Source organism: Lissotriton helveticus, chromosome 1_1, assembly GCF_964261635.1.
Source record: "Lissotriton helveticus chromosome 1_1, aLisHel1.1, whole genome shotgun sequence".
NCBI lineage: Eukaryota > Metazoa > Chordata > Amphibia > Caudata > Salamandridae > Lissotriton > Lissotriton helveticus.
In genome coordinates this window covers 1,857,025,052-1,857,039,640 of record NC_136057.1, presented here as the reverse complement: position 1 = coordinate 1,857,039,640, position 14,589 = coordinate 1,857,025,052, and the positions used below count along the sequence as shown (strand labels likewise).

The 14,589-nt window shown below is 47.0% G+C and overlaps 1 protein-coding gene across 5 annotated transcripts in view; it reads left to right on the top strand.

The window, feature by feature from the left end:
* The window catches only part of RO60 (Ro60, Y RNA binding protein), a 306,652-nt gene that overhangs the window by 227,020 nt on the left and 65,043 nt on the right, over positions 1-14,589 (top strand). For all 5 annotated transcript variants that reach the window (XM_078641476.1, XM_078641493.1, XM_078641479.1 and 2 more), the window contains one exon: positions 12,229-12,345. In XM_078641476.1, the coding sequence (XP_078497602.1) occupies positions 12,229-12,345 (117 nt within the window). The remainder of the gene's footprint in view (positions 1-12,228; positions 12,346-14,589) is intronic.

The following is a 14,589-nucleotide window of genomic DNA, read 5'->3' as shown; positions in this document are numbered from 1 at the left end:
GACGATAAGAAAGTTCATGAGGAGGCAGATCACTAAACGTGTGCTCTACTGTAACATTAGCAGACTTATTTACATGAGAAACTGAAAAATACAAATAAAATGCATAACTGGTGCAGGAAATCATAATGCTGAAATATAGCAGAAAACATAAAATAATAGTGCAACTTCCAGAGTTCTCACTAACTCTCTCTCTGTGGGGGTCTATTATATACATGTCAGAAACCGGTCTAACCGTTTCACCTAGGGGAGGACTTAGACAATCAAACTGGCTGACTTATTTTACTAGACCTTAGTTTAAGCTTATACTCCGGCTGCGGAGTTTTCTCTAACAGGGAAGGGTTCGTAGCAATGTCTTTTGCGGGACAGTCCTTAAGAATAGTACTTTGGCAGTCTTTAAGATCCTCGGAAATGTTCTTTGAAACAGGTTTCAATCCAAAAAATCTTTTCACATGTGACAAATGGACCCAGCCCTTCCTGCCTTCCAGCTTGACGGCAGTACGGGTGGCCAGGAGGACCTGTCGGGGTTCCTTCCAGCGAGGCTCCAGCGGACTTGAACGATCAAAATTTCGGACAAGAACCATGGATCCGGGAACGATTTCATGCGGTGCCACCTCGGTATTGTCTGGAAATGCGGCAGCAACCTGTGAACGACAAGAGTTGAGGGCAGACATCAAGGAAGCTAGGTAATCTGTCAGCATATTACTTGAAACATCGGTAATACTTCGAGGTCTAGGTGTACCCCACATGTTAGGGGGGCGGCCGAATACGACTTCATACGGGGACAGACCTGATCTGGAATGTGCGACCATGCGCATATAAAATAAAGCGACTGGCAGAGCTACTAGCCAGTCCACACCTTTCTCTTTACATACTTTTGCAATTCGGATTTTCAGGGTCTGATTATGTCTCTCTACGAGACCGGCTGCTTCTGGATGGCGTACACAATGGAACTTCCACTGGTACCCTAACAAAAGGGAAACATGTTTCATGAGCTCAGATGAGAATGGCTGGCCGTTATCAGAATATACGACTCTAGGGAGTCTGTAGCGGGGGAAGAATTCACGAACCAACTGCTTGGCAGTGGTCGCGGCTGTGTAATCTGGGACTGGATATGCTTCTGTCCACCTGGACAAAGCGCATACAACTACAAGGACATACTTGAAACCTCGACATCGCTCCATCTGAATATAATCCATCTGGAGGACTTCAAAAGGGTGGTCAGGGGGCTGGAATCCACCTTGTTCCACCGGAACACTTTTACCTGGATTAAACTGACAACATATCATACAAGTACGGACCTTCTGCTTGGCTGCAGCTCGTAAATGCTTGTTGAACCAAATGTTCTGGATACTATCTAACATAGCTTTTTCTCCTAAATGTGCTGGACTATGTGCGGTATTGATAATGACTTGAACCATAGAATCGGGGAGAAACCATGTGGCTTTACCCTTCGTTACCCATCCCTGATCTGTCTGGACCCCTCCTTGTTCGGACCATTTCTTGATTTCCTCGGGAGTAGCATGTAACTGGATATCTATGACATCTTGAGTAGGGTCCTTAACTGTCATACAGGTAGTTGGATCTGGAGTGTATGTCGGTGTCTTATTTACTGGAATGTCTGGTGTCTGTGCTGTAAGCTTGGCTGTGCGATCTGCTAGATCATTACCCTGAGAAATAGTGTCAGTAACTTTCGTATGTGCTTTGCACTTCATGATAGCAATGGATGTCGGTAAGTGTATGGCATCTAACAGAGCTTGAATAAGGAGACCATGCTGAATCTTGGTTCCATGAGAAGTCATGAAACCTCTCTCCTGCCAGAGCACTCCGAAGTCGTGTACGACTCCAAATGCGTAACGTGAATCTGTGTAAATATTAACTTTCAGGTTCTTGGCGTGAATGCAGGCTTGAGTCAGAGCAACTAGCTCTGCTGCTTGAGCAGACAGGGTGTCAATACGGTGTGTTTCAATAACTTCAGTGTCAGTAGTCACTGCATACGCGGCTACTAGTTCTCCTGTACTTGTTCTCATACATGAACCATCCACATAAAGTGTCAGGTCGGGATCTGGTAATGGAATATCTGTCAGATCTTGTCTTGGCTTAGTCATAATATTAACTACTTCCACACAGTCGTGTGTGGCAGGACTTGAATTTACTGACGGTAACAGTGTGGCAGGATTTAGAACGTTGCAGCGTCTGATTTCTATGTGTGGCTGGAACAGTGTCAATTCATAACCTGTTAAACGTGCAATTGTCAAGTGCTGAGTCTGTGTTCGGTTTAAAAGAACTTCCACGGAGTGTGGAACTTGTACTGTCAAGGAATGTCCTAATACTATGGAATCACTTTGTCTGATAGCTAGTGCTGTGGCTGCAACTGACTTGAGGCACGCAGGCAGAGCCTGGGCTACTGGATCTAATGTGCTCGAAAAATAAGCACAGGGCTTGTATTGTCCTGCTTGATCTTGTGTGAGAACAGATAATGCTGTACCTTCGCGTTCAGTGACAAAAAGTGTAAAAGGCTTACTGTAGTTCGGTGTTGCTAGAACTGGAGCTTGGCATAGAGCTTTCTTTAACTCATTAAAACTAAGTGTATGTTCAGATGTCCAAGGGAGGACAGTCGATACGGCTGCCTCCTGTGTCGTTAACTGTATCAGTGGTTTGGCTAGAAATGCATACTGAGGAATCCATTGTCTGCAGTAAGAAGTAAGGCCGATAAAAGCACGTACCTCCTTCTGGGTCTTGGGCTGAGGAAGACTCGTTATTAACTGGATACGGTCGGGTGTCAACTGCCTACCCCTCTTGGACAGTAAGTGGCCTAAATAGATCACTTGCTGGACACAGAATTGAAGCTTAGAAGGGGACACCTTGTGCCCCATCTCTGCTAGGAAATACAAGACTGTAAGGGATGCTCGCTCGCAAGCACGTTCAGAACGGGCTGTGATCAGTAGATCATCGACATACTGGAGCAGGGCAGTGTCAGTTGGCATGTGAATATTGTCTAGTTGTCTCTTAAGTGCTTGACTGTAAATACTTGGACTTTCTGTGAAACCTTGAGGAGCGCGTGTGAACATATAGCTCCTTCCATTTAAACAAAATCCGAAAAGAAACTGACTGTCTGGATGAATGGGGACACTAAAAAACGCGTTCTTGAGGTCTATGACTGAAAAAAATGAAGCTTCAGAATCAATGGCTGACAATAGGGAAGAGATATCTGGGACAACTGGGTACTGGGGAATAATACATTTGTTAAGCTCCCGAAGGTCAATCACTAATCGATATACTGGGGGTGCATTTGGATCAGTACGTTTCATGACTGGAATGATCGGAGAATTACATACATTGGAGTCAGTTTCTACAACTACTCCTTGAGCGATGAGCTCGTCAATAATTTTGGATAAGGCTGCTACAGCCTCAGGTGGCAATCTGTACTGTCTGATTCGTGGTAACACTACACCTGGCTTGAGAGTCACACGATGGGGTGTGATTTGCATATAACCAACATCAGTTGGACCTTGTGCCCATAGATGCTGCGGAACATTAGACAATCTCGGATCAAAATCTCGTAATACATAGTGCCCCTTGAAGTCACGTAGGAACAATCGTATTCCCTCTGGGGAGCAGCATATGACTGCACCTAATTCTTTCAGTGTTTTAATGCCTAACAGATTTTCTGGACATGACTTCGTAAGTAACAGATCAGTAGTGCGGGACAATGGACCTACTTCTAGAGTAACTGGCTTAGATATCTCGTTTACAATAGGTTTTCCTGAAAATCCAAGGGAAACATTTCTAGAGCCTGAGAGCGGAGCCCCTGGAACTTCGGCGTGACTAATGGTGGTCCTACTTGCCCCTGTATCAATCAAAAACTTTCTGTCTTTCCCTAATACTTGACTATGAACATAGGGACCCTCTTGATCTACAGGTATCTCGATGAGAGGCAAGCCTACCTCCCTCTCTAGGCTGTTTCATGAATATGGCTGATACTCTGGATACTCGGATTGTGCATACTGGTACATCTGCTGTGTAACATGCTGTGTTGCAGCAATAGGCTGCGGTGCTGGAACTGTCTGTTGTGCATTCTGTGACTGAGAAGTCTGTGAAACTTGTTCTTGTCTAGGCGGACGTGGTCTTTCTTTAGTCTTACCGGTAGCTATGTTGTGTTTCAGAACTGCACACTCGTTTATATAGTGACCTGGCTGTTTACAATAATTGCATGTCCCTTTAACGGGAACTGCAGGATGACTGGCTTGATTCGTACCCCTCTTCTGACTGTCTTGTGGAATAGATTGTGCAACTAGTACTTTCATTTTCGTGTCTTTCATACGTTTTCTTTCATGATCTTGCTCTTCTCTGATTCTATTCTGGTGATACTGAAGCATCTGTAACATCTGGGACGGAGTATTAGCTTGCCAGGTACTTTCGACTTTCAAAACTCGATTCTTAACTTGTGGACTTGAATTCTCGACTAATTTAGTAACAAACAGATGAGGGTATGACTCGCTACTCGTCTTGAGGCCACTGTTTATACTAAAACATTTCTCGAATCTAGAATAAAAATCACTAGTGTCTTCGTCTTGTTTCTGTTTACAGGCTGAGATTGCATCCCAGTCTTCCTTTTTAGTTGCTAATAATCTGGGCAAAACTTGTATTAAGAGTTCTGGTAATTCTTTACATTTCTCTCCAAGACCGGTACCTGGTACTCGTGCCTTATCTTCGGCTTCTAGAACTGCCCAATCGATCTTTTTCTCTCCCACCTCCCAATCTTTTTCCTTGAGTTTCTCGTATACCCCTGCGGGCAATAAGACTTTTAACATTTTAATTATATCTGGATACGTGTATTCTCCCATACGGAGCATGTCCTTTAATTCTCGGTGGAACCCTGCTGGATCTTTATCATGACAGGGAATTAACTTTTTCATCTCTAAGAGTTCATCTTTGTAATCGGAGTGTAAACAAACACTCGTTGCATTTCACCATCTGTTGTCCTAACTGGGTGTACTTCTCGTAACGGATTCTGTCTGTCTATATAAAAGGGTTTACTTTCTGGAGGTGAGACATGAACAAAATGCGGGTTCAAGAACGTTCTATATTTTTGGCGCTGTTCTAGAATGACACTAATTAAATCGGTACCTAAACCTTTCCATCTATACTGGAGTAACTCGTTCAGGACATCGTGTAACGGACCTGGATCAGAATGTTGACCCTCATACAGAGTAATGAGGTGCTGGATCATATACATACCCACCAGTCGTTGCTCGGCTGGGGGCAGTTTCAGAAACATTTGTGCCACTATTTCGTCTGGAAAAGTGGTAGAATCAGTAATCCATCGGACCGCTGATCGGACTAGTTCTTGTTCATGCATAGTACTTAACTCACTGTAACCGATTCGTGATTTCAGAATGTGATCGGTAGCTTGAAATACTTGTTCTAGAGAACCTTGTTCTGGTGCCGGATGAGGAACAGTTTTCTTGTAGTCTAGACGTGAATGTCGGTCTGGAAATCTAGATTTTCCTACATACGCTATTCTAGTGGGATTCTCGTCCTCTACCTCTTCAGTAGAAGAGTCATTTTCTTTCTCGCTTACTTGTGCTGCTTTACGTTGTTCGTGTAACTTTAGTATTTCCTTACGGATTTTCTTGTACATACTCTCTATACTACTGATAGTCTTGTGTTTACCCTCGGCTATATTATCACTCCACCTTGTCAGGATTTTCATTTCGGCCTGATCTTTAGTCGGGGAATCTTGTTCTCTTATTAGACAATTAATCAGGAACTTTAATATCATGAGCTGGATCTCAGCTTTCCTTTGAGACATGGCTTCGCCAATACTTTCTGGATCATCCCCTGTACGGATGAAACGATATATTCTGTCTAGATCTCCTTTCATATCTGGTAGGGTGTCTAAATACCCGGTCACCCGTCTTACACGGATGGAATATATTACTGTACTATCATCACCTGCAACTGGATCATAGCGGCATTCAGTGAGAGCTCGTCGGATTTCTGCAACGGATTTAAATTTGGGCGTACGCTGTAACGCACATTCATGTAACTCGGCCAACGTTCTACGTTGGTGTGGTGGCGGGGTACCAGGAGGACCTCCTCCTGCGGCCCCTATGCTGGAATCGTCGACTGATACTCTTCGTACCAGCGCGGCGGGAAATTGTAATGTAGGTACTCCGGTGACTGGAGGAGCAGGAATTGCATGATTTACAGGGACTGGCGGAACAGGATTTGCATATTCCGGGACTGTGTCGTCCAAATAGGACGAGATGAAAATATCAGCTGCGGTCGGTTTGTGACGTAGCTTAGTCGGAACTAGTGGTGGCGGGAAATTACTGGATGCCTCCGGGGTCGCTTGTGGCAAGCCCTCGGCAAGAAGAGGATACATACCCTTGATGAGGGCATTCCTCTGTCTGTCTGACTGTTCTGTTTTAACTCGTTCACCTATCTCGATTAGTTCCCTTTCTTGGGCTCGTTCTAAGGATTCCCTACTTAATTCTGACTTTCTGATTTCTTTTTCGGTTCTCTTATGAGATTCTTTGCGCCATAACTCGATGGCATCTTTCTGTGACTGTCTGGCCTTCTTTTTCCATAATGCTTCTTCTACTCGCATGATGCACTCGGCATCCCATGTGCCTGATACAGGCAATCTATACTTTTCTTCTAACTGTTTGGTATACTCTACCCATAAATCTAGATATAATATGGCACTTATGCCATGCTTTTGATACATAAAATGACCTGGACTGTCCCTAGGCGGGACAGGAACTGCTGCTTCTAGCAGACCTTTTCTAGTTTTTAACTGACGTCATTTCGAGAATAAGGGCATGACTGAACTGTAATCTAGACACAATACAATACACAATGAACACGATAATTACTCCACATTCATACCACGACATTAAAATACGTGCAGAACATTTAAAATAACAGTTCGGACAGAATACTACCTGGAATACTGAAAACAGAATACATGAATTTCTCGAGAACAGAACTGACTAGAACAGGAACTAGATGCACTGCTGAAACAGTACGAAACTTACCGGTCTCATAAAGAGACACGTCAGGACCCGCATCCACCGAAGTGGACACTTCGTTTTGGGTCTGTGTACCACCAACCCACGGACCAGAGTCAATTAGATTGACCCTGTCTAGATACTACCCCAGCAATGGTACTCACCGGGCAGCAAGAACGGAAGGCCTCGGACTGGACTGGACTGCTTCGACGCCGGACGGACGAACTTCGGACTTCTGTTACGGGTGGGCCTCCGGATACCTCGGACCTTGGACTCTCGGCTTGGGCTCTGGTCGGGACTCGCCGCGTTCCTCCACCGCCTCGTCTGGATGCTGGACCGCCACCTCCGTCTCCTCCGTGGGCCTGAGGGATACTTGAAGCAGAAATATCTGCACGTGCACGGTATGGTTCCGTCACGGCTGCAGAGGGTCAGGGGGCCGGCGTGGCTTCACCGGCGCGTGGGGAAAGGGCAAGTCCCTATTCGGGCGCCATTATGTGATATATAAATAAATAATACCGGATCTAGGTTTGTCTGGACATAGCAATAACAGATAGCTCAATAAATAAGAGTCAAGATTCGAGGTAGTAGGAGTTTGCAGGTTTAATACAGCATAAAGGACAGGAACAGGACAACCTGCACGGGAACAGGATGGACAGCGCTGCCGGGGGCAGGATCAGAATCGGCGCAAGGGAATGGGTAACATTTAATAGCAGTGCACAAATATATATACTAAAACAGTTGCATTACAATACATATGATAGGCGGAGCAGTGGGTGTGGTCAATAGCAGTCGCGAAAGATAAGGGTGAAAATGGGTGTAACAGGGGCGTATACATAGACATGTGATGCAAACGTAACAGAATATGTCATAAATGGGGCGGAAACATGGAGGGGGCTACCTAAGGAGCCGGGACCTCTAACCTAATGGTGCGCGCAAACTGACAATGACGTGTTACTAGGAGAAGCTGGGGGCTATGAACTCTGTGCTAGGAGCAGAGACTGAAGTCTGGAGAGTCAGGGCGACATGTACCTAAACAGTATCTAGTATCTGATGTTTAGAGAACATGTTGATAGAATCCAAAAGTTATTGGGGTAAAGGCTAACAGACTCTAAGAGTGGTGCATGCATTACTCTACATGTAGTGCGTGATGAAGAATATTAAATGACCATTAAATGCAGTATTTCTCTTACATGGAGACGTAAAGGCTAGACAATGACGGAAACTATTGATGCGATTCAGTAGCTTAGGAATGCAAAGAAGGAGGGCTGGACTGATAACTAGAATCATAACATACTCTTGGCAGACTCAGAGGCAGAGCCAGGCTGAGCCGGGCACTGTGAGGCAGGAAGTAAGTGAAGGGTCGAGGATACAGGTGGGGGCTGTATCGCTCCTCAGCGAGGACTCAGAAGACAGGAGCTGAATCTGGTGTCCGGGCCCTTTTGAGGCCTAGAAACGGGGATTTTACAATGAAATAACGTGCACACTGAGAAACGTGGCAACGTAACTTTACATAGGCCTGATACTCGTAGCTTTCACGAGAACTGGAAACTGGCATACTAGTAATGGACACAACTGTAATTGCGTCTTTAATCAAACATGGGGATACATATGCATATTTAATCATGCACACATAACATAAGATGGAGGACACGTAGGGACACAGAACATGGCAAAATTTACTTTTCCACAAGCTCCATAAATGGAGGCTAGCCATTGGAAGAGAGATCTGTCCGTTATTGTCGGAGCAGATTTGTGGGCGTTCCGGCGATTTTTACTCATCCCGCCCCTTTTTTTGCCATCACGAAGAGGTGGGTCCATTGTGGGTGTTTCCTTTATTTTTCTTTTCAGGTTGTTTGCGGCCGCCATTTTTTATGTGAAAGCAGAGCGTTCGGGTCCTTGAATTTTGCTGCTGATCACCTACTTTGCTTTTCTCTGCTCCAGGGCGGGGGCTTGTAACCCCGGGGTCGCCTCCAGCTAAATTACTTGCACTGGCAGTTGCAGTAGCTGGTTTCACTGTGTCCTCAGGGCCCGATACCGCTCCACGTCCACTCACCCCTTGCTTCCTGTCTTCGGCGGCATCCTTATGGCTCCCTTCTTCCTGCTGAGAGGCACAAACCACGCAGCCGCGGAACAGTAGAGAGCTCGAGATAGCAGCCAGCAGGGAAGCGGAGTCCTCCACACCGTGCTCTGCGTCCCCCAGAGTCTCCACAGCATCAAAATCGTCCGTCGGGACATTGCTGGCCGGAGCTGCTATCGCGGTGAGTCTGCACCCCCCCCTCTCCTACCGGCACCCCACGGCCGTATTTGGGCTGGTGTCCGCCGGAGGGGAAGGGGGGTCATGCAGCTCCTCCGGCGGCTGTGCGGGCCTCTGGGCCGGAGTGGCGGGAGGTCGCCAACAGAGAGGAGTTGCCGCATCAGAGTGTCGGCAGAGCACGGCGGTGACCGGGGACTTCTGTGGTGAGTGCAGCAGTGCGGAGCTCGCTTGCACCCGATCCTACTGATTTGCGGAGACGATCGCTCCACGGAGTGAAGGTGCGGCACGACCTGAAATTGTTGAATTGCGCAGCCGCCCGGCGACTGGAGATACTCGGGGGCCGTGCAGAAGTGCTTCATCGTGCCTTTCCTGGCCCGGGGCGGTGCCCGGCTCCCGCCCCCCACGATGGACGCACCATGACCGGCCCTATGTGCGATCACTCGCACTGCTCATAGCCCGCTGACGGGGACGGCCGCCATTTTGGAAATTGCAGTGATGGGTGCCAAAAACTGCTGACTATATCACTTTCTGCTTGTTGAGATCCCTGCCTAACCAGCATCAGCTCCAATGCCCCCAGCCTAAATAGAGGGCACACTGTTCGCCTCTTGCCTTGGCGGCTTCTGCAGCTGCTCGTGTGCCGTCGGAGGCAGCCAATTTGTGAAAGCTGAGTGGGCCGCCCAGGGGAACGCTGAAGATTTGCTGTGGCTGATGGATGCGCGTCCATAGATAGAGGTGGGCCCGGGGCCACTGCAGGGAGTGTGGGGTGCCTCCTCTGGATCATTTCTACACCCTCCTCACCTCAAGACACGCAGAGCAGATCAGAAGGTTACAATACTGGTGGGTCATGCCTGCACAATACCTCATACCGCTGTGCTGCGGCTAGCGCCCTTGCCTCCTCCACGGTGTAAACTGCTCTGCTCTTATTTATTAGTAAGGGGAAACATTTACTCCATAGTTACATTGTTGATAAAACAATACATTTTTATATCAATAAGTAAAAACTCAATAAATTACTCAATCGAGAAAAACATAGATTCTGAATCGGTTGCTGTTGTATTACAGATGTTGGTCACTAGCTGATTAATGTCTTATTTTCAAGATGGCCGCCTACGAAACATTTTTCACCCGTAGCGCTACGTTGCGCGTTGGACCTTAGTCCTTTCTCTGCCTCGATAGTCTGGCAGGGGTGCTGCTGCTGGTAAGATGGCGGCGGTGTCAGAGAGCAGAGTACTGGGGTACACCGTACACCGCTGGAGCTCATTCTACTCCACATATCTTCCAGAGTAAGTGACCTAAGTATAGGCTCTGGTGCGTCATGGAAGGCTGAATGCAAAAGGATAAACTTCTGGGGTTGAATGGGGAATTTGTGAGCAGACATTGGATTGTGCAGAGGCCTGGTTGGAAACTGTGCAGGAACTAGTTAGTGCTGGGGGTGTTGAAGCATTGCAGCCTGGAGTTGAATTGTGTTGGCCAGTGTTCTGCTCGACGACCGGACCAGAACTTTGTAGATCCAGAGTACGGAGGTCCATGCAGAGGAGTTGTGGAGACCACAGGGTTGGAGGGGCTTGAGAACATGAAAAGAAGATTGGCAGATCTCTTAAATACTAATGTTTTGCTGTGGAGATCTCTCGCATCCAAGTTCCTGGAAAGGAACTTTGCAAAACCATATTTTATAGGACACAGGAACCTGAAATGGGTTTGTTTGAACATGGGCATTGTTTACATCCTGTGTTTGTTGTTTCCCACAGAGAAATGAAGAGCATTACCATGTTGAAACGCCTTATACTGCAAAACAGCAGTGTAGATAGCGTGAATGCATAATGCTTTGAATTGAATTTTATTGGTGTGATGGAGTAGTCTCAGTGTGTGTGTGTGTGTGGGGCTCTCTGTGTGTGTGTGGGGCTCTCTGTGTGTGCGCGGGGCTCTGTGTGTGTGGGGGGCTCTATGTGTGTGTGTGTGTGGCTCTGTGTGTGTGTGTGTGGCTCTGTGTGTGTGTGTGGGGCTCTCTGTGTGTGTGTGTGGGGCTCTGTGTGTGTGTGTGCGTGTGTGTGGGGCTCTCTGTGCGTGTGTGTGGGGGGCTCTCTGTGTGTGTGTGTGGCTCCCTGTGCGTGTGTGTGGGAGGGCTCTGTGTGTGGGGGGGCTCTATGTATGGGGGGGGCTCTGTGTGTGTGGGGGCGCTGTGTGTGGGGGGGGCGCTGTGTGTGTGTGGCTCTGTGTGGGGGGGCTCTGTGTGTGTGAGTCTCTGTGTGTGAGTCTATGTGTGTGTGAGTCTGTGTGTGTGTGTGGGTGCAAATGCAATAGGTCTCGCATTTGCGAGAGATTAAGCTATTGGCATTGTAAATGACAATGCCATTTATTTATCTGTTTTCAAAACCAACACATAAATAAAAATGTAGTCATTTACAATGCCAATAGCTCTAACTTTGGCAAAAGCGAAACCGTTGCATTGTAAATGCTTGTTGATATTGTCATCGTTTCCCTGACAATGTTTCCCTGTTATGTAGATGCCCTTGTGCCTTCGTTTTCAATGAGTGGCTCGGGGGCTAGGACTTCAACTCGTGCACCTCACAGGCCCAACTAAAAACGTCATTACATACAGGCCGTTGTATTTAATGTATTTCCAGGTTAATTACTTTTTCAAGGATGTGATTCATCGATATTTGAAATGTTGCAACTATTCTGCACACGTGCTGGAAATCTTGGGTACTGGTCCCTGTAGTAAGACACAGTACCTTTGCATAACCTATAATGCAAACGTTTACCCCACTAACGTGTTCGTTGACTTCCGGTTCCTAAATAGGGTTTCTGTGAGGCAAGTTATCATGTAGAAAGGAGGCAAACACTGTGTCTCATTACATCTGCACTGACTCGCCCAAGTTGTTCATTTCAAGATTTGAAACTGAAGCGCATTTTCTTGTTATTCTGAGTAATTGTTGTCTATGCTTTCTCTTTTCAAAGGGGATAGAACCAACTGGAAAGCGCTTCCTGCTGGCAGTGGATGTCAGCGCCTCCATGACGCAGAGAGTTCTGGGCAGTGTGCTGAGTGCTAGCATAGTGGCTGCAGCCATGTGTATGGTAAGAAGGTGAATCACTTCTGCAACCTACTTTGTTACATTGATGCAGGACAATTTGCAATAGTCTAAAATGAGTCCTCCTTGATCTCAAGGGTGGTGGGCCTAACTAGAAATGTCATATAAGTATTCACAGGGTCTCGACCCTCCCTATTACTTACTCTCTCTTCCTGTCTTGGATGACAGTCTCTTTTTCACACAATTTCTCCTCCATCTGCCTTCTCTGTAGGTATCACAGACAGTATTGGTGCCCAAATCAACACCTGCTGTTCACCAGCATGTAGTTAGCCCATACCCTCCGCACAGACCTCCTCCCCCTGTATGTGTGCAGGCCAGAGAAGTCTTCCCACACAGGCCAGACTTCTCCTTGAGGTCAAATTTATAAACTTAAAAAATAATCTGCTTCAATGTAGTTACCGTTGCCATGATATGGTTTGTAATTTGTATTCACCAGTATCATTTAGTCCTGGAATTTGTTAATCATTGTGGCCTCCTGTCCTCCATGTGCTACACATAACGTCAAAACTTCTAGCGTGCCTAAAGAAGAATTCTCGAGATATTCTACAGGCTTTTCACTACATGTACTGGCAGTCTATAAATGTAAGCAGAGTGAAAAGTTATCAATTTCAGCTTTCCCAGTTACAGTGCATGCATGAGAGGCACAGTTAAAAAAAGGCACATGAAGAAAAAAAGTAAAGGAATAAAACATTACTACTGAGTGAGGCAACAGTTTTAATGTTCTGATGAATGAGACATACTCATAGCGTGATTCCCTGACACCTGGAAATATGCCACTGCCAAGCCCCTGCTTATGAAACTATCCGCTGCCCCTGGCACGCTTTCCAACTGTAGATCCATCCCTCTCCTGCCTTCATCGGCAAAGGTCTTGGAGAAACTAATCAACTGATGGTTTACAGACCACCTCAGGAACCACCAGCTCCTCGATGCCCGCAGTCCGGATTCAGGCCCAACCACAGTACAGAAACAGCACTCCTTTCTGCCACAGACGACATCCGGATGATCTGTGACAGAGGAAACACGGCAGTCCTCATTCTCCTGGACCTGTCTGCATCATTTGACACAGTCTCATATCTCACCCTCATCAGGTGAATGCACAAGATTGGCATCCAAGGGCACGCCTACCACTCAATCTGCTCCTTCTTAACGGATAGAACACATGCTGTCAGCTGGACACCTTACTCAAACTCATCTGTGGTGTCCCTCAAGGTTCACCGCTCCGTCCTATCCTCTTCAATGCATACATGATCCCTCTGGCCAATGTCATCCGAGCACACGACCTCAACATCCTCTCCTATGGAGATAGCACACAGCTCATACTCTCCCTTTAAGACAAGACCCCAACACAAGAAACAAGTTCACCGCCTTGTGACCAAAGTTGATTTGTGGATGAAATCCAACTGTCTCAAGCTCAACACGGACGAGACCGAGATAGTGCTCTTCGGCAAGAACACCTTACCATGGGACTCCAACTAGTGGCCGTCTGAACTCGGACTGACACCCACATCCAGAACCCACGCCAGGAACCTTGGAATAATCATCAACAGGAAACTGGCATGACTTCACAAGTTAGCGCTGTCATTGCATCCTGCTTCCACACCCTGAAGATGCTGAGGAAGATCTTCAAATTGTCCACTCACACCCTAGCCACCAGCAAGTTGGACTGCGGGAACACCCTCTCTCCCGGACCTCCAAACAACTAATTAGGAGACTACAGACCACCCAGACCTCTGCAGCCAGACTAATCCTCACCCTCCCACACAGGACTCAAATTACACCTCACATTAGGGAACTACACTGGCTTCCAATACGCAAACCCGTTAACTCCAAACTCCTCACACATACTGTAGGAAAGTATCCCTTTTTGACATGGTCTCCCCACTTTTTGTCTGATACATGATGTGATTTTGACTGGAAGTGCATTGGGTTCCTGCTAACCAGGTCCCCCGTGCCAGATCTCTTTCCCAAAACTGTACAATTGATTCCCCCTATTGGCAATACCTTTAGCACCCTCTGTAAGTCCCTAGTAAGTGGTACCCCTGGTACCTAGGGCCTGGGGTACTAAAGAGTAACCCCCAAGGGCTGCGGCACAAATTGTGTCACCCTAAGGGACCCCTCACCAAACACATGCAAGACTGCCACCGCAGGCTGTGTGTTTTGGTGCAGACAAAGGTGAAAACACGACATTACACACATCCCACTGATTGACCCTGATGGCCGCTACGTCGCA